The 26,804-nt window shown below is 33.8% G+C and overlaps 3 protein-coding genes across 3 annotated transcripts; all 3 read right to left on the bottom strand.

Moving 5' to 3' along the window:
* Positions 1 to 228: 228 nt before the first annotated feature.
* Positions 229 to 2,214, bottom strand: LOC114165976 (geraniol 8-hydroxylase-like). Its single transcript, XM_028050623.1, has 2 exons — positions 1,272 to 2,214; positions 229 to 1,208 (listed from the first exon to the last, which is right to left on the bottom strand). The coding sequence occupies exons 1-2, from the start codon at positions 2,208 to 2,210 to the stop codon at positions 603 to 605; spliced, it is 1,545 nt and encodes a 514-aa protein (XP_027906424.1). The 5' UTR covers positions 2,211 to 2,214; the 3' UTR covers positions 229 to 602.
* Positions 2,215 to 20,384: 18,170 nt separating this feature from the next.
* LOC114165544 lies at positions 20,385 to 20,924 on the bottom strand. The gene is made up of 2 exons (XM_028050140.1): positions 20,791 to 20,924; positions 20,385 to 20,691 (listed from the first exon to the last, which is right to left on the bottom strand). The coding sequence occupies exons 1-2, from the start codon at positions 20,922 to 20,924 to the stop codon at positions 20,385 to 20,387; spliced, it is 441 nt and encodes a 146-aa protein (XP_027905941.1).
* A 12-nt stretch (positions 20,925 to 20,936) lies between these two features.
* Positions 20,937 to 21,545, bottom strand: LOC114165543. Its single transcript, XM_028050139.1, has one exon. The coding sequence runs from the start codon at positions 21,543 to 21,545 to the stop codon at positions 20,937 to 20,939; it is 609 nt and encodes a 202-aa protein (XP_027905940.1).
* Positions 21,546 to 26,804: the final 5,259 nt, after the last annotated feature.

Raw genomic sequence — 26,804 nt, 5'->3', positions numbered from 1 at the left:
GCTTATTTGTTAATTTGTTTATTTGGAGAGATTCATGTATCACTCCTAGGTGTATCCCTCCATAACTGGAAATGCAAATAACCTGAAAAAAAAAATGGTAGAAAAGTATGTTTGAAGTTGAAAGCTGGTATGGTGTACTTTTAACCTATGAGGAATTAGAAGCATCAGGCTCCAGCTGCAAGTGCTCGACGATGCAAATATTAGCCTAAACAATTCATTTTGAATGCTGCACATTCTTACTTCACCCCTCCTCAGAATACCTCTTAACCCATTAAGGTTAAGCAAGTTCAAAAACTCGTTTAGTATCTAAACCAAAACACATGCTTGATTAACTTCGTCCCCTACTACGTGGAACAACACATTGGTAATCCACATTTTTACACGGTAATCCACATTCTATAATGAATCCACTTTATATCAATATATTAAAACAATAAAACCAATACAAGTTCAATAATTTACTTCTTATGTTTTTTTCTAGTCTATGCAAATTCAATTATCAAAGGTTTAGGCAGAAAAGAAGTTTCATGAAAAAGAACTATGCAAAAACAGATGCTTATTTATACCAGATTTGTTATGATAAAACACAATCTTCCTTGGTGTTATGCTTGGATTGGAATGACTAGGAGAGGTTGTGCCTTATGCAAAGTAATCCCATATTTCTCAGATATATCCATGTCTTGTGGCTTCTCTCCATCTTTGAGCTTCCAATTATACTTACACAGAAGAGAGGCCAATACAATATGCACAGTTCTAGAAGCCAATGGCAATCCAGGACAGATCCTTCTTCCTGCTCCAAAGGGTATTAGCTCAAAATCTTGGCCCTTAAAATCAAGGTCACTTTCCAAGAATCTTTCAGGTCTAAATTCATCTGGGTTTGTCCAAATACTTGAATCTCTTCCCATGGCCCATACATTAACCAGAATTTGGGAACTTTTAGGTACCATGAAGTCACATAGTTCAACATCAACTTCTGTCTTGTGTGGCACTAACATTGGGGCAGGTGGATGCAAGCGGAAAGTTTCCTTCACCACTGCTTGTAGGTAAGGAAGCTTTGAGATATGTGATTCTTCTAGTTTCTCACCTTTGACAAGGACTTTCTGAAGCTCTTCTCTCACTTTTTCTAGCTTTTCTGGGTTACGTAGCAACTCAGCCATGGCCCATTCTATCGAGCTTGATGTTGTGTCTACTCCAGCCACAAATAAATCCTGACATGTGACCGATTAGTAAAATAATTTACAACTTGACAGAAACATTTTACACACACTCACCAGAAACAATTGCAGAACAAGAGTGCGAGTCACTTGTGAATTGTCTTCAAACATAAGTTCCAACACAGAATCCAACACGTCCTTGCACGGCTTGGCTTCATTTTCTAATACCCTTAAACGCAATCTTTCTTCTATGAGCCCATCAAAAAACGCAAATAACTTTTCAAAGTAACCATTCATTCTTCTCCGTGCACCTTGTGGGTCAAGCAGGCGAAAGATTGGAAAAAAGTCGACAACATTAGGCCTTCCAGCTTCTTCCATGATACCCCAAATGATGTCCTTGAACTCTTGAGACTTGTGAGAAGTGTAATGAGCAAAATCCATTGAGAAGAAAGTGTTTGATATGGAGTTAAGCACAGTTATGAAGGAAGCCTCACCAATATCAAAGGCTTCACCTTTCTCACATCTTTCCTTCACATAATCCATCAATTCTTGCACCTTCCTCTGTCGACAAACTTGTGTGGAACCAAGCTGCTGAGAAGAGAAGACTTTGGTAGCACAAACTCTCCTAAGGGTCCTCCACAGTGCTGAAGGTGGCAACCACACCACTGAAAGTTTGTGATGATCAAAAAGTCGAACAGAATCTGGGATTGTCCTGTTGGCAAAGATTTGATCATTTTTTTGCAGTACTTCTTTGGCAACATGTGGAGAGGAAATGCATATGGTGGTAGTGCTACCAAGCTTCAGACTCATTATAGGACCATAAATTTTAGAAAGTTTTGCAAGTGTTTGGTGAGGAAGGTTTCCAAGGTCCAAGATGTTTCCTATGATGGGAAGAGTGCGAGGCCCTGGAGGGTATTTTGAGGGTTTCTTTGGTTTGAAGGTTGAGATGAGTACATGAATGGTTACACACACTATGGTGATTAGAAGAAGTGGAAGAAGGTACTCCATTCTTTTGCTTCTCTTGTGGACACTGGAAAAGGAGAGACTGAAAAACATTATTAATGAGAACAATAAGGTCTGAATACTATTAATGAGAACGTGACATGGGCCTTCCTTGTCCATAGAACAAATTTTGTATGGACCTCAAAGTGTGGCCAGAACTAGAGATGGTAAATAAACCTGGGTATCACCCGAACCCGTCCCCGTTTTGACGGGGAATCCCCGCTTTGACTGGGTATGGGTATGGGTATGGGTAATACCTGAAATTTTCAACTGGAGATGGGGATGGGGATATATATATACCCGCCCAAATACCCGTCCCCGCTTAAATTACTAAACTATTTATAATTTATTAAATAATCTAAAAAAAATATATAAATAAATAATATATTTACACATAAAATATAATATAATATAATATAATATAATATAATATAATATAGTATATATACATATAAATAAAATATACTTTTATATATATATATATATATATATATATATATATATATATATATATTTACACATATACATGTAATATAATATAATATAATATACATATAATATATATACATAATAATATAATATAATATATATAATATATACGTATAAAACAAATTAATCATTTAACTAGTGAGATCTTTTATAAACAAATTTATAACATAACAAATTTATAAAAATTTAAAAGAAATATATATATATATATATATATATATATATATATAAATATATATATATATATATATATATATAAATATATATATATATATATATATATATATAAACATAAGATATCCACACATATAATATATATACATAGTAATAATAATATAATATATAATATAATATAATATATATAAATAATTATATATATATATATAAACATAAGATATCCACACATATAATATATATATACATAGTAATATAATATATAATATAATATATATATATATATATATATATATATATATATATATATATATAACATATTTCTCATTCTCTTTGTTTTTTGTTATACACTTTGTTTACTCTCTCAATTGTCTGGTTTGTTTTTCAAGATTTAATTTTGAAGGTAATTTTTCTTCTTCTTATTACATAATTTTTACTCTCTGTACATGGTTATGTTCAAATAGGTGTTCCTCAATTTCATTCTATGAAATAATTTTTAGGTTACACATTTGATTATCTTTATTTATTTATTTATTTTCATGAAAATGTTTGACTCTTATTTTGTAGCTCTTCTTTTTGTTACTTTGGTTATACACTTTTTTACTCTCTTTTAATTGTTTGGCTTGTTCTTTAAGGTTTAAGCAGATCTTCAAGGTACTTTTCCTTTTATCATAATCTTAATTATACATTTTTTTTTCGTTATGTTATGTTCAAATGTATATTCTCAAATTTGGGTCACACATTTAATTATCTTTACTCCTTTATGATAATTTTATTTATTATTTATTTTTTGTTTCATGATAATGTTTAATTATTTACTATAGAGGCTTTGATGTGTACAAGAAGTTGGATATGGAACTCAAACCATCTAGGTAAGTTACTCAAATTTATTAATATTTTTTGTTAGTATTTTTTGTGAATTCTCATCTAATATTCTACATTTGGTGTTTGTAGGTGTTAAAAAATTAAAAGAAAAAGATGTTCTCATGAGTGAAAATGAATCTGATGAAGAAGGTACATTATATTCTAGTAATTAAAATTTTCAATTTCAATTATTATATCATATTTAATTTTTCATTTTTTTTCTATGTGTAGGTGGATCGAATGCAAATGAAACCACTGATCATTTGTAAAATTAATAAATATTTTGGTTATTATAAAATTTTAGTAATGTGTAATTTTTTAGCTTTTATATAATTATTTGAATTTTATTTAGTTGTTATTTGATACTTTAATTTGAGATTTATACTATTATAATATTTTTCTTAATATTTGACATCATGAAAATAAAAAAGAGTATGTTATTTTAATATTGAATATTTTGATAGTATCATGATTCCGTTGGTGTGATTTTTAAATTTTTTTATAAAAAATATTTAATTGATATATGGAACAATAAAAAAATGGGTATGGGTATGGGTATAAGAAAATACCCGTTACCCGGTGGGGATGGGGATGGGTCAAAAGTTGTATACCCGTTGGGTTTGGGGATGGGGATGGGGATGAATTTTTATTATGGGGATGGGGATGGGATCATGATACCCGTACCCGCCCCGCCCCGTTGCCATCCCTAGCCAGAACGAAATGTTTTTTAGACACGACAATCATGTTTTAAATGTTTTTAAATATCGAGAAATAAATAAATAAAAAAAAAATCACTTTTAAAAATGTCATCTCAAGTGGTGAAAAGTTTATAAAATAATAATATTTTGATAACTAAATTTTGATAATTTTTTTTTACTACTTAATATATTATCTTTCAACTGATTTTGGAATACATAAAAATTGATAAATAAAAAAATTAAATTCTACTTAAAAGATGTGATCCCATATTATACCATAAAGTTATCAAAATTTAATTGTTAAAAAATTCATTTTACTTTTGTTTTTCAAGTCAGATCAAATCTTTACTATATTTTCTTTTCAAGACATATCAAACCTTTCTCTTTTCTTTTAATCCAGACCAAATATTTTTTTCATCCAATGAGATTCCTACGTTATCATTGTGAGAAATTTGCCAAAAAAACTTTGTTAAAAGATAAATATCTTGTGATACTAATATCTTCTAATCTATAGTTCCATAAGGTCTTGTCAAGGTAATAACTAAGTTAAATTCTTTCACAACTTTTAATAAAACAAAAAAAAAATCAACTAATAATTTAGTATCTATTTTGACACGTGCATGCGACATTTTTAAAATCAATTTTTTATTTTTTTTTAGGTGGTGACGAAGCCTTGTTTTATCCGTGGAATCCAAAATTTGAATGGTGCAACAAATCAAATACAAAATACAAAGCTTTTTCATTTCGCTCCATTGTTTGGGTTTGGCTTCCTCGAATTTATCTCGCGTTGTGGTCCTTGTTTCGTTGTGCTCCATCGTCATCGTCGCTCTCGATCCATTGTTTGGATGTGTCATTGTTTACTTCCTTCCATTGTTTCAGAGTTCATTCCTTTGTTTATGTTTTGCTCTGTGTCAATGTCCAATTTTTATTTTTTTTAAATTATATATTTTGAAAATTTTTAAATTAGATCTATTTTTAATTTTTTTTAATTATATGTATAATTTTAAATTAGGTAATAATATATTGAAAATGAATGAAAATTGAATTAGATATTTTTTTTATTTCTTTTATAAAGTATAACATTTAATATAATAAAACATAAAATCAAATATTAAAAAGAGAAAAAGTTTAATAATTTTTTTTCTTTTTTCATTATCTTTTGAGTTTTTCAAATATTGTACTCATCTCTTATGTTTACATGCTTACATGTTTTCTTTTGTTGTTGAAGAAAAAAATATTAAATACAAACTCATTATTTCTGTCATTATTTTTTATTTCTTCTTTTCTATCCTTGAAGAAAAAAATGTAACTCTCTTTTGTCACACTTTGTAGTGAAATGTTATTTTAATATTCAACACTATCTCATGACCATTGTGTATATTCATTTTTTACTAATATAGAAGAAAAAGTAATCTATGATGTGGTTTTTCATGGCTGGTTTTTCACTGTCACTTGATTATCATAGTTTTTATATTAAGTGTGTCTCTCATTTTTTTTTAGATTATGATAAATTATATTTTAGTCTTAAACTTGTTTTAAACAGGTGTATTGACGAAGAAAAAAAATGAAAGTTTGTGAAGACTTTTGAATCAATATATGCACATAATATGGTAATTTAAATTGAAAAAAATAGTTAAAACAATAGTTATGATTCAATAATTTATGAGTTCAAGAATCTGAAAACAATGATGGACAATCCTTTAGATATGTGTAATTTTTTTATAGTTATAGCTATATTAAATTATGCATTTAGTTTTATTGAATTAGTGACAATAATTAAAAATATAAATTTTGAGTATATTATTTTAGCTTCCCGAAAATTTTTGGTTTAGATTTGTCATTGGAAACTACTACAACACATTAGGGAGAAATATGTGTGATTGGATACTAGATGAAGACAATACTCGTAGAGAATCAATGATTCAAGACTTCGATTTAATTATTCTAATTTAGTAATGTACATTGTTATTTATTCAAACATAATAATGCACATAAAAAAAATGTATATTTGATATTTATAGGAAAACTGGTTTGAACTTGTATAAAAAAGTCTTGAGCTGCTTGCCCCTTATTTGTGTATTATGTAGGAGTTATGTATTAGACATAGTAGACATGTTTTTTAACTGCAAATCATTGGTGGTCAGAAAACCTTTATTGGAGTAAAGTTTCAAAATATTATACATAAAGCCTTAAGCTGCTCACTACTTATTTCTATAGTGTGTACCACTTATATATCAGACTTGGTAGGCCTCTTTTATTGCAAACCAGTGACCTAATGAAAGTACTTAACCTTATTATTTGTCAATTTTTGTGACATATGTGGTAGATAAAAACTACAAATCATTGGTGATCCAAAAAACCTTTATAGGAGTAAAAATTCAAAAAATTATACATAAGTCTTATGCTTCTTGCAACTTGTTTCTAAATTGTGTACCAATTCTATATCAATCAAATATGGTAGGCCTCTTTTTTTACAAACCAGTATCTGGGATTGTCTTGTTGGAAAAGATTTGATCATGTTTTTGAAGTACTTCTTTGGCACCATGTGGAGAGGAAATGACTATGTTTGTATTTTGAGGCAGGTTTCCAAGATGTTTCGTATGATGGGAAAAGGGTGAGGCCCTCAAGTGTATTTTGAGGTTTTCATTGGTTTGAAGGTTGACATGAGTACATAAGTGGTTACACACTATGATGATTAGAACAAGTTGAAAAAGGTACTCCATTGTTTAAACTAGAAATTAATATTTGATATTTGAAAAGAAGATATTAATAATAAGGTACTCACAGTCAATCACAGAAAACAGTTTATATAATTTTAAAAATAAAAAATTATAATAAATGGTAATTTATTAATGACAATACAAAGTTATTTTACGCTGTTACTGAATAATCTTTAAATTGCATATTCCGTTCAAGAGAAGGAATTTACACTGGCAACATTATGTCGAGACTGATAGCATCTCATGCCTAACTAAAATTTTGTAGAAATGTAACAGATAATCCATTACGTTTTTAAGATAATTAATTATGTTATAAAATTTAATATATGTATCTATATACACACACAATTATATTTTTAATAGTATTATTATATCATTAAGTTTCTATTAATATTTATATTTTTATTATAATAAAATAAAGAATATTATTCAACTAAATAACATTAAAAATATTATTATAATTTATTTATTTATTTATAGTTATATAAATTAATTTAAATAATTTCAGTTTTTATTCTTTTCATTCAGTTTTTAAATAATTTCAGTATTTAAAAAAAAGGTTAAATTACTATTTTTGTCCCTCTATTTGTTATGAAATTTCAGTTTGGTCCTCAAATTTTTCGTTGTCTCAATTTGGTCCTCATTTTTTTAAAAATGACTCAATTTGGTCCTCACCGTTAACTTTGACCAGACGGTGTTAAAGTCAATACCACATGTTAATTTCTTTTTTTTTTTAATTTTTTTAATATTTTTTTTTGAATTTTTATAATTTTTTTATTTTTGACACATGTCACTTCATGGTTGTGCCACGTGTCAAATATGGAGACCAAATTGAGTCACTTTGACACGTGGCATAACTGTGAAGTGACACATGTCAAAAATAAAAATTAAAACAAAATTACAAAAATCAAAAAATATTTAAAAAAAAAATCAAAAAATTCATAAAAAAATCAAGAAAACTAATAATTGACACGTGACGTTGACTTTAACACAGTCTAGTCAAAGTTAACGGTGATGATCGAATTGAGTCATTTTTAAGAAAATGAAGACCAAATTGAGACCACACAAAATTTGAGGACCAAACTTAAATTTCATGACAAATAGATGGACTAAAAGAATAATTTAACCTAAAAAGAATTAGTTAACAAGGGTTAGACCACCTCTAACTATGATATTTATTTAAAAGAAAATAGGTAGTGAGGGCCACACCATCTTGAACTATGATTTATATTAAAAAAAAAGAAGTTAGCAAGGGTTAGGCCGTCTTAACTATAACATTTATTAGAAAAAAATAAGCGAGGGTCTACTTGTCCCTAATTATAATATTTATTAAAAAATAACAATAAGCAAAGGTTTGTCCTCACCATGACATTTATTTTAAAATAAAACAATGAGTGATGCTAATGTCCATTTTTATCGTCGGTCTGACTGGCACTACTCGAGTTGGTTTCACATACCCTTACAAAAATCATTAGCCACCTAGTAATAAGGTAGGTCACACATCCACGCAAACTAACACTATTTTGTTCATTTTTCCCCATTTGCATGGGATTATAGGGATGCTAAATGTGACATTTCTTGTATTGTTATATGTGAAAATTTCTTTTTACTTGTTTAAAATATTTTTTATATTAAGTGTTTGTACAACATTTCTTGAGACATTAATAACATGCAAGGTACAAAGGATAGAGTATACACAATATTTTTTTTATACTAATTTGTTTGATTATATGGATTACATCTAGTAGTTACTCTTGGCTTAACTCAACCAATTATTCTTTCTCAAGCCACTTTTAATATTACCTAATATTATTTTTCATACCACTATTGGCTCTACTAACTATTCTTTCCCACACTACTTTTGACTAATTTCCTTCAAGTATTCTTTCTACAAGTCACTTTTGGCTTAAACAATATCCTTTGAACAACATTCACTCCTAGCTAATAACTGAGTATTCATTGTCAAACATCCACTCCTAGCTAAGATGTGAAGATAATATATTTTTTGTGATCTTGGATCACCCTTTTTGTTTGCTAGATGAAGATGATTGTTTGTCGGCGTGGGAAAAATTGAAGCATTCTTCCTTCTAACTTGCTAATTTGAACACTAGTAGTGTTCTCTTCTCTGAAATACATTCATCTTTTTAAATCTAAAAGAAAATAATACTACTCTCTCCTACAAATAAAAACACATAACTAATAAGAATTTTTTTTTAAGTTTTCTCTTTGTAGAAAAATAAAAAGGAAGTAGTTATAATGTGTTTTATTAAAAACAACGTTATGCACTTTTTATAACAAGAGAAATAAGTATCAGAGTAAAATTCTTTTGATGTAGGATTTTTTTTCTAATATTTTCTCACTTGAAGATTTTTATTCAAATCCTTATTTACGTCGTGTTTTATTCTTTACCATTTATGTTGTTTATTTTTTAATAGGTCATAGTGACATCAATCCCACATAAAGCTATTGATGTCAACTGGATTTCATTGGTTTGAATATTTTGTGTATCTAAACTCATTGGTGGATCTAAGACCATAAGTTAGTGGGGACAATAAGAAATTATTTGGGTTTCAAGCAACCAATCTTTTAAAGTGAAAGTAAAGAATTAAAAGGAACAAAATTAGGGGGACAAATATATAAGATTAGGGAGGTAAAATACTTTTTTTTTAGATATTTGTAATGTTATGAAATAAAGCTAATAATAAAGAGAAGGAGATAAAAGGAAGAATAGAGAATGAGAAAATGAGGAGTAACTTTTATGTGTATCTTATTAGGAAGAATCTTATTTATAGATAGATACACACATAATAACCCAGAAAGGATATAAATCAAATAATTAATACAAAATACAAAAATATTTATATAAAGAGTAATAAATCATATGAGTATCAATCATATTAATCACATGAGTAATTGTATCAAATTAATGGACGACCATTAATTCATAACAAGTAATAACTTTTAAAAAATCAAGAGGCACTTGCTCACACTCATCTTATAAGTCTTCCATAGTCTACACTTCCTTCCTATACCACTTCTCTTAAACATAGTTGTAGTATATGTTAAAAGAGATATGTCTAATATAAGCCAACCAAGAGGGGAGTGAATTGGTTATTCACTCTTTCACTAATTTTAATGGAATCTTGAAATTATCTTCAATCTTTAAAATCCCAATAACCAGTTTTCCAAATTTGTATTTAATGGACTGACTTAATCAATTAAGAATGACATAAAAGATGAAAGAAGCAAGAAAACACAACAATTTTTATACTGGTTCGATTCAAGACGAATCTACGTCTAGTCTTCTCCTAAGCAACCCAAGCTTAGGAGGATTCCACTAAATCAATAGAGTTACAAGAATTACAAGAACATCTATATAAGTCAAGACCCTAAAGACTAAGGAGCTTGATCTATAAATCAAGAACTCCTCCTAGATGCAATGCCTCCACACAATTGCACCTAGACCTTCACTCACATAGTGAATCAACAGTAAACAGAAATACAATTCAAAAGAGAGTAAGAAACAAATACACCTAATGGATGTGTAGATGTGACACTCAATCCTAAAGCCAAGCTTGACCCTCCAAGATTGAATCCACAATCTTCTTGAATGTTCAATTGAGTGATCTCCCAATAAAGCGCAAGGACTCTACAAATCTCAATCTTAGAAAAATCTCTTCTTGATTCAATGATGCGTAATTCTCAAATTGATTTCAAATCTATTTTAAATCAGAGTTATACTCTTGAGATTAGTGGATTGGGGAATTTACCTAATCGATTATCGTGGGTGAATTTTTACTACATCAGTGCAGTGCTTTATGATAATCCATTAGTTAAATATTCAATCCATTAACAAGTTCTACATTTGACATATCCAATAGATTGATAGCTAGTCTATACAGTTCAAGCTTGGCTTACATGTAATCCTAGATATACAACACCTATCAAATGATAAGTTTAGGACTAAGCCTAAAATAGTGATACAAGGTGTTTGTATGACTTTGGACATCATCAAAATCATTTTTATTGGATTGAGCATGCTTCCCCCTTCAATAGTATATATCTATATGTTTTTGTTGTTGAATGAATGACAATATTTTCAATGATGTGCAAGGTGTTGGGAATCCAAGTGTGAGTCTAAGTTCCACATTGAGTAAAAATGAGACAATTGAGTACCATATAAGGATGAAGACCCATAAATCCATCACCTTAAGGTTTTTGGTGAAGAGTGGTGTCAATCCCTTATGTTTAAGTTGAACTCATGTCTTATTGGTGTTAAATCTTTCGGTGATCTCTCTCCAAAGACCCAACACAAATTACTACAATTGTACAATACACTCTAATTTTTCCTACTTGTGATAGAGTTCTTCAATTCACCTTTGAATCTAGATAGTTTTTATGATATCAATGTGACATTATAATACCTCAATAATATTTACATTCACGAAAACATGAAATATAGAAGAGAATTTTATAAAACATTATTCTATCACGTATCATTTATTGTATTACAGAATGCATAAAAATGACTTTATATATACTTCATAAATAACATTAAATAATTATATTAATAAGAAAAGTATAGATAACTCTTAGATAGAGCGGAAACCATAAATAAGAGAAAAGAAAAAGTAACTTGATATATAAAAGACTTAACAAATCTTGATATATAAAGTTTTAACTTCAACCGCTTGGGAGTTACAATAAATAAAATATCTCTTTAATTACTTAAGTACACACTACACTCAACTTACTCCCTTATGCCATGAATAACATTAAAAAAATAAACACATTAAATTAACTATCTATTACGATTCATGCCAAAGTTTCCCTTATAGACACTCTCTTATCATTCCAATCTCACAATCTCTATTGAGAATGATTGAAATATAATCACTGCTTGAGAGATACTCTTAAAAAAATAATGGGTATAAATAATTATTTTACTTATTTCTCAGCTTTTATATATATATATATATACTTTCACTAAAAAAAATCATATTTCATACGAATTTTGTTTTAAAATTTCTTTTTGTACGAAATACTTGTAAATTTCGTTGTGAAAACAAAAATTTGCAACAAATTGCTACTAATTTTCTTGTAAAATATATTATATAAAATACTTTTTGCAACAAATTTTGTAAAAAATACTTATAAATTTTATAATTTCATAAAAGATAATTACTCACGAAAAAATTACGTGCTAATTAAAATTTATAAAAAAAACAGTAAAAAATTTTTTTTTTTTATAAATTTTCTTCCAACAAATTTATAGAAAAAATCTCATATAATATAAAAAATTTTAGTACTGTTTATATTTTATTGTTATTTTTCATGTTCCTTCTTTTTCCTGCTTATCGCATCTTTTAATGATTGAGCACCAAATCATTGTTTAAACTGTCACAACATTATCAGAGGAGACACAATACTGATATAACTTCTTCCAACAAAATATATGTTAGTTTAGAATTGAAACACATGTTAAAACTCATATATTAGTCTTGATGTTTATTAAAATGATATTTTTAGTAACTTACTCTAAATAATAATAACGTACTCTAATATTGCTGATATAATTTTAAAAATATAAAATGAAATAAAATACTAATAATGAATAAAAATATTCATTTTATTTTTACTTTTATTTATATATTAAACAATTTATTTAGTTATCTCACTTTTGATCTTCTTATCCAAAGCAATCCTCTTATGGAATGATGGTATGACTTGTTCTTACAGAGAGCATTATTTCCATAAACGACAAAATGAGGCCACTCATCATAATGAAATGACTGGAAGATAATAAATATGATTTTTTTTTCCCCATGTAGCACACTTTTTCCAAAATATTCCATGGATAGCATACTGTGCAGAATATTTACATCATAGCACAGTTTTATTCTACGTTTAGAATTCGGTTTTCGGGCAACCGAATTCTAAATTCAATTTTGTAATTTTTTTTTCTTATACCAGTTTGAATTCGGTCCTCAGGGACCCGAATTCTGTACTGATTTTTTTTTTTTAAATGATGGAAAGATAAAGTTTTTTTAAAATAAATATATTTAATTTTTATTTTTGTTATTAATAAAATAGAAATAATTAAATAAATTATTTAATATATAATGTTTAATGTGGTGTTGTATTATTTATTTTTTAATGTTTATTAAATATTTTAAATTAAAAAATTTGTTTGAAGTACGAATTATTTTTTATTTATATATTTATATTTTGATTTGTTTATAAGAATTTTATTGATAAAATATTTATTTTTACACAAAAATAAATAATATAAAATTTATTGTTAGAATTTATAGTAGGTATTAAGTTTAAGGAAAATGATATATTAACATCCATTTATTGAGAACTTCACTCACAACTTGATGTTTTATTGTCACTTTCTTTTTTTTTTTTTTAATTTTTTGCAATTTTCACGTTGGTTTTCTTTGGAAGCAAGCAAAAAGAGAAAAAACAAAAGGTGGAAATGCAAATTGGAAGGGAAAAAGTAGAAAGTGTGAAAGGATGTGTGAAACCACTGTGTAGTATTTTTGGTTACCCATGGCTACATAAGTGCTAACCTATGGTATACATTTTGAACATGTGTGAAGGATGTACAAAACTTATTTCAATCTTCACTCTCTTCATTATCAGTGGGGAGTATATGTTGGTGAGTCAAGGAATAAAATTTTTGTAATTTAATTAACAACATATGAATTCATTCCCTATGTGCCAACCCGTGACTTAATAAATGGTAACCCAGGTGCAATGTTTTGCACATGAATTTTTTCTTTCTTCAATAACTTCAATAGTGGCACTTTCATGCCTTGAGTTCATATGATACTCTTAAAAAAATAATGGGTATAAATAATTATTTTACTTATTTCTCAGCTTTTTATATATATATATATATATATATATATATATATATATATATATATATATATACTTTCACTAAAAAAAATCATATTTCATACGAATTTTGTTTTAAAATTTTTTTTTGTACAAAATACTTGTAAATTTCGTTGTGAAAACAAAAATTTGCAACAAATTGTTATTAATTTTCTTGCAAAATATATTATATAAAATACTTTTTGCAATAAATTTTGTAAAAAGTACTTGCAAATTTTATAATTTCATAAAAAATAATTACTCATGAAATAAATCCTAATAATTACTCACGAAAAAACAGTAAAAAAAATTTTATTTTTATAAATTCTCTTCCAACAAATTTATAGAAAAAATCTCATATAATATAAAAAATTTTAGTACTGTTTATATTTTATTGTTATTTTTCATGTTCCTTCTTTTTCCTGCTTATCGCATCTTTTCATGATTGAGCACCAAATCATTGTTTAAACTGTCACAACATTATCAGAGGAGACACAATACTGATATATCTTCTTCCAACAAAATATATGTTAGTTTAGAATTGAAACACATGTTAAAACTCATATATTAGTCTTGATGTTTATTAAAATGATATTTTTAGTAACTTACTCTAAATAATAATAACGTACTCTAATATTGCTGATATAATTTTAAAAATATAAAATGAAATAAAATACTAATAATGAATAAAAATATTCATTTTATTTTTACTTTTATTTATATATTAAACAATTTATTTAGTTATCTCACTTTTGATCTTCTTATCCAAAGCAATCCTCTTATGGAATGATGGTATGACTTGTTCTTACAGAGAGCATTATTTCCATAAACGACAAAATGAGGCCACTCATCATAATGAAATGACTGGAAGATAATGACTACTGCATCATATTTTATTTGATTCTGTATAATTGCACTTCTGAGCTGGTGGGTCTGTGAAATTTTGTATGATTGGAGTGAATGATTGGATTTGTGAATTTGGTTGAGTAAATGATTAACTTGGTGTTGTATGATTTCTGATATTTCAAAGGGTTTGTCAAAATGGAATGTTTGAATTACAAAGTGTTGTTTTAGTATAAAAAGTGTGGAATTTGAACATATCTAAATAAATTTGAACATTTTAATGCAGGAAAAATCAAACTGTATGTCATTTTACTAATATAGTGTTGGGCATTCCAGCAGTTCTGCTGAACGTTGAGTTTCGAATTTCAAGTTAGAGTTGGCAGCCACTCCAATGCCGTTAGAGATATCAAGTTAGAACTTCAGAGGTAGGGTGATGTGGTGATGTCGCAGGGTGTCACTTTGTGTGGTGCAACTTTTTTACTATTTGATATTTTATTGTATTTTTTCTTGCTATCTTGATATTCGAGAATGAGAATGAGAATGTGTACGATGATTCTAATATTCCATTTTCATAGTTTTTAAATTATTAGACAAAACATTTAAATTTTAATAATTCAGAAGCAGATGATGACGTAGGCCAGTATAATATATAATACTGTCATCCTCAAAATAACCATAAATATACTGATCAATACATACCACCCATACACAACTAAAGGGTTACAAATCACCCAATCAGTTAAGCAAAAGTAAAGGGTACATCTACTACTAATACGTCTAGCATAATCATCTCTTGTCCCGGAAGGGTGTATCCTCACCTGCACCTATATCTGCTCACGCCATTCAATATGGACGATCATTGCAAAAATAGAAGACAAAAGGAACACACGGCATACAAGAAGGGTAAGCTAACTTAAACCAAGAGTAATTCATGCAGTTGTTACACTTAGGCAAAAAATAGGATTTATCATGCAATTTATCAAAATCATTCAATCAATCCCAACCATACACCACACACACTCCTAGACTCGATATCCAGATTATGTGAGTGGCATTGGAGCTCTTAGTGACTTGCACTTGAGATGGTTCCCAAACTCTGCAGAGTTTTAGGCACAAGGGGTATTCACCCAACCACTCCCAAGATAAATCCCATCACCTCTATGACGGATCGGATTCATAGATTAGGACCTCCTGCTACTCCTCCCGACGTAATCCATCATACTCTATTTGAGTCATAGTGGTTACTAGGAGCGTCAGGATGCCACCAATCTGAGTCATCATGCCCTTACATTCACTAAAAACATATTCCTTAGGATTTCCCTTGAAATCCTAACTCCAACATATTCCCATTCACATAAAATTCGCACTCAATTCCATCACACAGTCTAACATGCATAAAGATCACATACAAGATCAACCATCATCATCTTAAAGCAATCAATATAGCATCACGTAAGCAAAACAGTGAGAAAACTAACTTCTGCAGGGAATCTCGCTTAGACTAGAATGTCTCGCTTAAGCTAGAGAGTTTATCTCGCTTAGGCCTCGCCTGGGCGAGACATCATACAGTGGTGAATTAAAAAAAAAACTGGGCGAACTCTCGCTCAGGCTAAACTGGCTCGCCTAGACGAGATGTTATCTCGCTCAGGTGACTCCAGCTCACCTAGGCAAGATTTCGCGCAGTGACAGGGGTGATCTTCTAGTATTTTCGCTCAGGCGAGAGCAACTTGCCTAGGTGAAACTACCAGGACATCCTCCTTGTTCTCCACATGCAAGCTCGCTCAAAATCATCCCCCACTCAAATTCATACACCAACAGTCTCAAACACCAATTTAACGAGAAATCATGCAATTAAATCACACACGAACACAATTCACATCAAAATGAGTTAAAGAGTCAGCTTCCCTTACCTATTCTTGAGTTAAAGCTTAGGTGAAGACAACCTAGTAGAGGGGAGCAGAATTCCTCAGTCCAACCTAGAAGAATTCATCATCCAATCACATAGAAAGGATGAGCACTGGGTTAGACTCTGAATGGAAGCAGAATTTCGAGTTGAATTTTGAAATCAGACTTTAAACTACAAGGAAGACTTACCTAGAGATGAGAGGCTATGAGTGGAGGCAGCAGAAGGCTCAGGCGTGGCTTCCTCTCCAGGACCTGATCAAGAAGCAAGGTTGGTGAGATAGAGGAAAGGGTCAGAGAGAGGGAGACAGAGGGGAGAGTTGAGTTTGCAAAGAAGAAGAAAATGACAGTGAGTTTGGCTTTTTTTCGGGAAAAAGAGGGGTGTTGCATTCTCCCCAACAACAAAAATTTTCGACCCGAAAATTGAGACTTACCAGAGAACAAGTGTGGATATGACTTTCTCACATCTCCTTCTAATTCCCAAGTGGAATCACCTGTCCTCTTGTCCTAGATGACCTGGACTAGTCTGATGGATTTCCCTCTGAGCTGCCTCATCTGAACATCTCCTAAACCAACGGGCTGAACTTCTACTGTAAGATCTCCTCTAATCTGCAGATCTTCCATCTCAAGTATATGGGAAGGGTCGGACACATACTTCTTGAGCTGGGAAACATGGAACACTGAGTGGAGGTTGGCCAGAGGAGGAGGTAGGGCAATCTCATATGCCACTGGTCCAACTCTTCTCAGAATCTGGTATGGACCGACGAACCTAGGAGACAACTTCTTCTGGCGGATGGCTCTTCCCACACCAGTAGTCGGGGTAATTCTCAAGAAAACATGGTCCCCTGGTTCAAACTCTAAAGGTCTTCTCCTCTGATCAACATATGATTTTTGTCTGCTTTGAGATGCTTTCATTCTTTCTTGTATGAGCTTGACCTTCTCAGTAGGCTACCTCAGAAGCTCTGGTCCCACCACCACTGATTCCCCGTCCTGATACCAGCATAAAGGAGTTCTACATCTCCTGCCATAGAGGGCCTCATAAGATGCCATGCCAATACTGGTGTGAAAGTTGTTATTATATGTAAACTCCACCAAAGGAAGGACCTCATCTCACGCACCCAGATGGTCCAGCACGCACGTCCGTAAGAGATCCTCAAGAGACTGGATGGTTCTCTCGGACTACCCATCGGTCTGAGGGTGATAAGCGGAGCTCATAGCCAACCTGCTACCCATAGCATCCTGTAGTGTTTGCCAGAAGCGGGAGGTGAATCGTGGGTCTCTATCAGAGACTATACTCGATGGCACACCATGTAACCTCACGATCTCACCGATATACAACTGAGCTAGCTTCGCCATAGACATCCTCAAGTTTACTGCTAGGAAGTGAGCACTCTTGGTGAGACGGTCTACTATCACCCATATAGCATCGTGGTTCCTCACGGTCCGAGGTAAATGGGTGACAAAGTCCATAGCAATGCTATCCCATTTCCACTCGGGTATCTCAAGCTGTTGAAGCATTCTCCCTGGTCTCTGGTGCTCTATCTTAGCCTTCTGACAGGTTAAACATGACGATACATATCGAGCGACATCTTGCTTCATGCCCGACCACCAGAACGATTCCTTCAGATCATGATACATTTTAGTCATGCCTGGGTGCATGCTAAAACGACTCTTGTGCCCTTCCTCAAGAATTATACCCTTCAGCTCTAAATCTTCAGGTATGCAAACCCTGCCTCTGAATCTCAGTACCCCATCACCTCCCATCAAGAAATCCTTGGCCTTCTTAGTGCCAAGTAACTCTACTGTCCTCTGTAGCTTGGGGTTCGATGGCTGTTTCTCCTTTATCAGATTAAGGAAATCATTAGACACAATGAGATGGTTATATCTAATGACTCCCTCATCTAAAACCACCTGCAACTGCATATCTCTAAACTGTTCCACCAAATCCAGCTCCCTGACCATCATGTGAGATGCGTGAACCGCCTTTTTGCTTAAGGCGTCAGCCACCACATTCGCCTTCCCCGGGTGGTACAACAACTCGAAATCAAAGTCTTTTAGGAATTCCATCCACCGCCTCTGCCTCATGTTTAACTCTTTCTGATCAAAGAGATACTTCAAACTCTTATGGTCATTGAAAACCTAGAATTGTGCACCATACAGATAGTGTCTCTAGATCTTTAGTGCAAACACCATTGCTGCTAACTCCAAGTCATGCGTGGGGTAGTTTTTCTCATGATTCTTCAACTGCCGTGAGGCGTAGGCTACCACTCTCCGTTCTTGCATCAAAACACATCCCAATCCCTGATGAGAAGCATCACAGTAAACCTCAAAAGGTTTACCGGTATCAAGAATCACCAACACTGGAGCACTAGTCAACTTTTGTTTTAGCTTTAGAAAGCTCTCTTCACACCGGTCGGTCCAAGCAAAAGGTTGATCCTTGCGGGTTAACTGGGTCAAGGGCGTTGCTATCCTGGAGAATCCTTCAATGAATCTCCTATAGTAACCTGCCAGCCCCACGAAGCTCCTTATTTCAGTCACTAACTTAGGGCGTTACCAATTTAGCACAACTTCTACTTTAGAGGATCCACTGATATGCCCTGAGTCGAGATCATGTGCCCCAAGAACTGAACCGAAGTCATCCAGAACTCACATTTTGACCGCTTTGCATATAACTGCTTTTCCCTCAGTATGCTCAAAACTATCTTCAGATGCTCTGCATGCTCTTCAGGAGTCCGCGAGTAGATCAAGATGTCATCTATGAAAACCACCACGAACTTGTCCAAAAATGGCCTGAAGATTCAGTTCATGTAGTCCATGAACAAAGCGGGGGCGTTAGTCACACCAAACGACATCACCACATACTCGTAGTGTCCGTACCTGGACCTGAAAGCGGTCTTCTGCACATCATCAGACTTGACTCGAATCTGATGGTATCCTGATCTCAGATCAATCTTGGAGAACACTGCAGCACCGTGCAACTGATCCATCAAGTCGTCAATTCTTGGCAGAGGATACTTGTTCTTGATGGTTAGCTTATTCAACTACTTGTAATCCACACAGAGTTTGAAACTACCGTCCTTCTTTTTAACCAGCAATACTGGCGCTCCCCAAGGCGATACACTCGGCCTGATAAACTGTTTTTCTAGTAGCTATTCAATCTGCTTCTTCAACTCCACTAGCTCAGCAGGAGCCATTCTGTAGGGTGCTATCGACACTGGCCCTGCTCCTGGCACTAGGTCAATGGAGAACTTTATCTCCTTAGTAAGGGGTAGGCCAGGCACATCCTCAGGAAACACATCTGAGAAATCCCCAACTACAGGCGCCTCCAAGGGTCCAATCTCAGTCTCAACGGACAATTGAGTCAGAATCAAGAAGCATTGAGACCCTTCCTTCATTGCCTTGTCCATCTGCTGTGAGGACACCAACAAATCTTCATCTTCTAAGGTAGGAAACAACACTTTCCTTTCGTTGCAGTCAATGAGAATGTGATTGACAGATAGTCAATCCATCCCCAAGATAACATCCAGCCCCACCAAGGGTAAATAGATGAGGTTCACCCTGTACTTGCGCCCCTCAACCTCGATCTTGCACCTCGCACACATGGTCGAGGTCTTGACCAACCTAGAAGTAGGTGTGGACACCACCAGGTCATATTAGAGCTCCTTCACCGGAAGACCCAACTCCACCACTCTAGATTTCGACACAAAAGAATGTGTCGCCCCCGAATCAAACAGAACATGCAAGCTCCTACCAACTATCACACAAGACCCGATGATAAGGTTACCTGATCCAGCTGCCTCGGCACTAGTGACAGTGTACACCCGACCCGCCGCCTGTGGTCTCGCACCTCTCCCCGATGGTTGTGACTGAGGCTGTGGTGAAGGCCTCGACACTGTGCTCCTGTCAACCGGGCAATCCTTGATGAAGTGGCCCACCTGGCCGCATCTATGGCATGCCCTCCTGTCAGAAAGCTGGGGGCAAGCGCTCCTCAGATGGGCCCCCCTACAGTGGAAGCACTACGGCCTAGAAGGCTGGGACTGTTGGGGCTGATGTGAGAACCTCCTAGGCCCTTGTGGCTGAGGCCTAGAGTATGGCTTCCTCCTGTCATCGTGTCTGCTCATGGACCCAGATGGTCCTCCCACCTTCAGCTGAGACCTCTGATGAGCTTCAACTTCATCCTTAAGCTTCTCCATCACTTTTGCCTTCTATACCAAGGCAGGGAACTCCTTGATAGAGAGCGGAGCCACCATGAGCTTGAGGTCACCCCTCAACCCATTCTCAAATTTTCTACACTGCCAGTCCTCTGCCATCTTCAGGGTGTGGAATTTACCTAAGTGTTTGAACTTTTCAACGTACTCTAACACTGACATTTCTCCTTGCGTCAGCTGCAAGAACTCGAACTCCTTCGCATACCTCACACTATTTGGGAAGAACTCAGCATAGAACTTCTTCTTAAACAGTTCCCAGGTGATGGTCTCTTGGCTGTCCTCCAACATCATCTTCATGCTAGACCACCAATGCACGACCTCTCCAGCAAGAAGATACTCAGTGTATGCCAGCCTGTTCTCTGCAGGACATCTCTTAGCATTAAAGATTCGTTCCATGTCCCGCATCCACTGATCAGCTCCATTCGGGCTAACTTTGCCATCAAAGCGGGATGGATGGTATTGTAGGAAATCCTCCAAACTCCACTCTTGCACTCGTGGTAGTGAAGCTTGGGATGAACCAGCGGCCGAATGGTTTTCTCCTATCTGATGCAGAGCTTCCAAGTGCCTCTGCTGAGTCGCTTCTGTTGCTAGTCTTGCAGACTCCATCTGTTGCAAGGCTAGATTCTACTGATTCACCATGTTAGCATTCTGCTGCTGCATGCCTGCTATCATTGCCTCAATTGCTCCCACCAAATGAGGATTATCTGGATTTGGAACAGTAGGTGGAGGAGGTCTAGGTGCCATAGTTCTGACCACACAAGGAAGGAACCATCAGATTAGTTAACAGGTGCTACAACCATGCCAAACACGTTACAAGGAACACGCAACAGAAACTAAGCAAGCTCACACCTACAGATCCTAAAGGAATCACTGCTCTGATACCAAATTGTAACATCCCGTTTTCATAGTTTTTAAACTATTAAACAAAACATTTAAATTTTAATAATTCAGAAGCAGATGATGACGTAGGCCAGTATAATATATAATACAGTAATCCTCAAAATAACCATAAATATACTGATCAATACATACCACCCATACACAACTAAAGGGTTACAAATCACCCGATCAGTTAAGCAAAAGTAAAGGGTACATCTACTACTAATACGCCTAGCATAATCATCTCCTGTCTCGGAAGGGTGTATCCTCACCTGCACCTATATCTGCTCACGCCATTCAATATGGACGATAATTGCAAAAACAGAAGACACAAGGAACACACGACATACAAGAAGGGTAAGCTAACTTAAACCAAGAGTAATTCATGCAGTTGTTACACTTAGGCAGAAAATAGGATTTATCACGCAATTTATCAAAATCATTCAATCAATCCCAACCATGCACCACACACCCTCCTAGACTCGATATCCAAATTATGTAAGTGGCATTGAAGCTCTTGGTGACTTGCACTTGAGATGGTTCCCAAACTCTGCAGAGTTTTAGGCACAAGGGGTATTCACCCAACCACTCCCAAGGTAAATCCCATCACCTCTATGACAGATCGGATTCATAGACAAGGACCTCCTACTACTCCTCCCGACGTAATCAATCATACTCTATTTGAGTCATAGTGGTTACTAGGAGCGTCAGGATGCCACCAATCTAAGTCGTCATGCCCTTACATTCACTAAAAACATATTCCTTAGGATTTCCCTTGAAATCCTAACTCCAATATATTCCCATTCACATAAAATTCGCACTCAATTCCATCACACAGTCTAACATGCATAAAGATCACATACAAGATCAGCCATCATCATCTTAAAGCAATCAATATAGCATCACGTAAGAAAAACAGTGAGAAAACTAACTTCTGCAGGGAATCTCGCTTAGACTAGAATGTCTCGCCTAAGCTAGAGAGTTTATCTCACTTAGGCGAGTTGATCTCGCCTGGGCGAGACATCATACAGTGGCGAATTAAAAAAAAAACTGGTCGAACTCTCGCTCAGGCTAAACTGGCTCGCCTAGACAAGATGTTATCTCGCTCAGGCGACTCCAGCTCGCCTAGGCGAGATTTTGCACAGTGACAGGGGTGATCTTCTGGTATTTTCGCTCAAGTGAGAGCAACTTGCCTAGGCGAAACTACCAGGACATCCTCCTTGTTCTCCACATGCAAGCTCGCTCAAAATCATCCCCCACTCAAATTCACACACCAACAGTCTCAAACACCAATTTAACGAGCAATCATGCAATTAAATCACACACGAACACAATTCACATCAAAATGAGTTAAAGAGTCAGCTTCCCTTACCTATTCTTGAGTTAAAGCTTGGGTGAAGACAACCTAGTAGAGGGGAGCAGAATTCCTCAGTCCAACCTAGAAGAATTCATCATCCAATCACATAGAAAGGATGAGCACTAGGTTAGACTCTGAATGGAAGCAGAATTTCGAGTTGAATTTCAAAATCAGACTTTAAACTGCAAGGAAGACTTACCTAGGAGATGAGAGGCTATGAGTTGAGGCAGCAGAAGGCTCAGGCGTGGTTTCCTCTCCAGGACCTGATCAAGAAGCAAGGTTGGTGAGATAGAGGCAAGGGTCAGAGAGAGGGAGACAGAGGGGAGAGTTGAGTTTGCAAAGAAGAAGAAAATGAGAGTGGGTTTGGCTCTATTTCTAGAAAAAGAGGGGTGTTGCAATAATTGTAAGTAAATGTGAATACTCTCATTTACTTCGTTTATTAGAACATTAATTGTTAATCCGGAATGAACTTGAACTGACTTAAATATCGAAGCCTAATTGACAAGTATTTCGATCGTTTGGACAACCGAGCAACAGGAGAAGAGGAAACCGAGCATGGGGAAGAAGAAGAACTAAGTGGTGACAAAGAAAAGGAAGAAGACAAATCAGTGTTTAAATAGATACTCAGTTTCTACACCCGAAACATTAGGGCTCACTAAATTCGGAGGAGATATGAATTTTAGGTTTGGAGAATACGAAATGTGAATTTCACTGATGGAAATTGAGGGTTGTCTTGGATTTCTAGCTCAATAAGTTTGGTGCTCTAGTGAAATTTAATTGGATATAAACATTTGAATTGAATTTTGACGTGTTGAATTGGTTATGTTGAATTTTGACGTCCTGGAAGATAAAGGTTACGTTGAATTAGGATGGTACAGGCATTTGGATGTAGAGAGTAACAGGCATTTGGATTTAAAAGAGAAATAGTGGAATAAATAGTTAATATAAATTAATTTTTGGTGCAGCACTTTAAGGTAAAAAATAAACGGTTTAGAGGTTTTAATTACAAGTTAATACGATGGTCTGCAGTTAATATAATGAGTTTGGAAATAATTAGTAGGCTGCTGCGGAATTAAGAGAAAGAATATTTTTAAATTTAATTGGATTAAAGTGCCATTATAACTTTTATGTGCTGTTTATTTTGAATTATCAAAAAGGGTTGGGTTTGATACTGTACAGGGAGGTAGGGGGAATTCGTAGCAATCATTTTTAGGAATTAAAAGTAGGTGATAGAGAAGGTTGGAATTTATTTTATGCACAACAGTAACAAATTCAAATTCATTTCCTGGTGCAGTACAGTGAAATAAAGTTTTCTTGGATCAAATTTTAGATATAGGTATTAAAATATATTTTTTATAGACACATTATGATAACTAAAAGTTAATGAGTGCGGTATATTGATTTGTATACCTAAAAATAAGTTTTTAGGTTGGATTGTATGGGTTAATAGGACACTAGTGTATTTAAATTGGAAAGAGAAAATATTATGACATATATGTATAAATTATATTGAAATCAAAGTCGGTGGGCAACATGGTTAAGGTTAGAGTGGTGATAAATTTGGGGGAAAATATATATAGTAGCAAATTGAGAGTTTATTCCTTAGTATTGTATATTGGAATCGAAACTTTAATTTATAAAAGAAAAGTGACGATGTAATTAATATTGAAGATGCAATAAAACTAAGTATACTTTTGAAATCCACTGTTGATAATTGGGTTTTATATTTTCATGTAGATAATAGCATTTTATAATTACAATGATGACCGCGTCTATTTAAAAGGCAATGTGCAAATAATGTGAAATGTAGTAATGATAAAGTGAAAAGTTTACTATAATATAATTAAATATATAATGAAGGATGTGTGAATAAAAATTATTTTAACTAGATTTGGAAGACCATGTGGTATCTAAAAGTTGGATTTACTGGAAGTTGATTTATTTTTGTAAGTACATGTTAGTTACTGTGTGAATATTATATAATGTATAGGATGTGTTAACGTTAAGGTGTTAGTTCTTAATATTATTTCAATATAATATTATATGTGTATAAAAGTTAAAATGTTTTGATTCGTTACTTTTAGCATTTGCGGTTATAGTTTTATTTATTATATGAGCATGGTTGCTTATTGGTGTAATTTAAGTGTCGGCATGGTTTAAGTTAGTGGGTACATGTAAACATATATAACTAATGTATATGATGTGTGATCATGTACATTTGAGGCACATGTAATGTATTGACATGTAAATTGGTAGTATGGATATGTGCATAAGAAGTTTCAGGTGTTAAGATCTGCATTGGGTGCAAAAATCAGAAGTTATCATGCTACTTGTGTAACACTTGGCGGTGCAGAATGGACCGCTAGACGATAGGTGAACCAAGGAAGTTGTTGGAGCAAGTGGCGCCCAACGACATGTTAAGACCCCTAAGTGGTTTGCGGAGGAATAAGCGCGCTTAGCGGCACATAGGCAGCGCTAGGCGATAGCGTAGTATGCAGTGTGTTGTTTTTGTTGCATGTTGCGTAATTGAAATGTCGAACCTGGGCCAGGGTATGCTTGATTGCATCACGAGCAAGTAAATTCGTGATTTGGTGATGGAACTCGTGATTAATATGAGCGGGGAGGTTCGTATTAATGATAATCTCATGTGAGGATACGGGTGGGGAGGTTCGTATGTTCCGTGCTCACACTTGGGAGTTGCTGGAAGCGGGGAGGTTTGTAGTTGGATGGATCACGCATGTTGGATTACGGGCGAGGAAGTCCGTAGGGTTGGACTACGGGCGGGGAGATCTGTAGGGTTGGACTACGGGCGGGGAGATCTGTAGGGTTGGACTACGAGCGAGGAGGTTCGTAGAGTTGGATCACGAGCAGGAAGGTTCGTGGAAGCATTAGAATCCCTGTGATCCAAGTTGAGTGTGTACTAATCTTGTATAGGTCAGGTTAATGAGATTGATAGTTTTACATGACTTGTGGTGATGACTTTAAGTATGAAACTTGCTAAAGACATTCCTTGAGTTGTGGCTTGGAATGAATGGTAACACATGGCGATCTCGGGTAGTGGCCTGGTGATATTGGAAATCTGGTGTGAGCGTGTGAGTTGTGGCTCGTACGTATTGGTTTCACTTGATTGCCCTTCATGGTAGTGGCCGGTGAGGTTGGTAGGCCATGATTTCTAGTGCATAATGAAAGGTTCTCAGAAGAGGGGTTGGGATAAATTATTATGCATTGGGTGAGGGTTTTATATTGTTTATACATGTTTAATTATTTTGAGCTCACCCTTTTTGTATGTGCTTGGAGATGATCATGTAACTTGTTGCAAGAGAACAAATGATGGTTTAGGTGGAGCTGAAGATGCATAGAGCTAGAGTGAGGACTAGCGTGGAGATTATTTTAATTAAGCATGGTTTTCTTGTATTTCCTTTATGAAGGATGTTTACACTTTCGAACTTGTAATATTTTAGTTTAAAATTGAGATTTTGGAACTACGCAATTTAATAAAGTTTTAAATTTCTAACGTTTTAAGAGATTTTATTAATTGCCAATTTATTATTATTTATTGCTCTATTTTATTTAAACTAGTAATATTCGGTCAGGATGTTACAATGAGAACCCTGACAATGCAGGATGAG

The sequence above is a fragment of the Vigna unguiculata genome, chromosome 10 (genome assembly GCF_004118075.2).
Source record: "Vigna unguiculata cultivar IT97K-499-35 chromosome 10, ASM411807v1, whole genome shotgun sequence".
Taxonomy (NCBI): domain Eukaryota; kingdom Viridiplantae; phylum Streptophyta; class Magnoliopsida; order Fabales; family Fabaceae; genus Vigna; species Vigna unguiculata.
The sequence above is the reverse complement of the archived record's forward strand: the minus strand, read 5'-3'. Positions and strand labels throughout refer to the sequence as shown.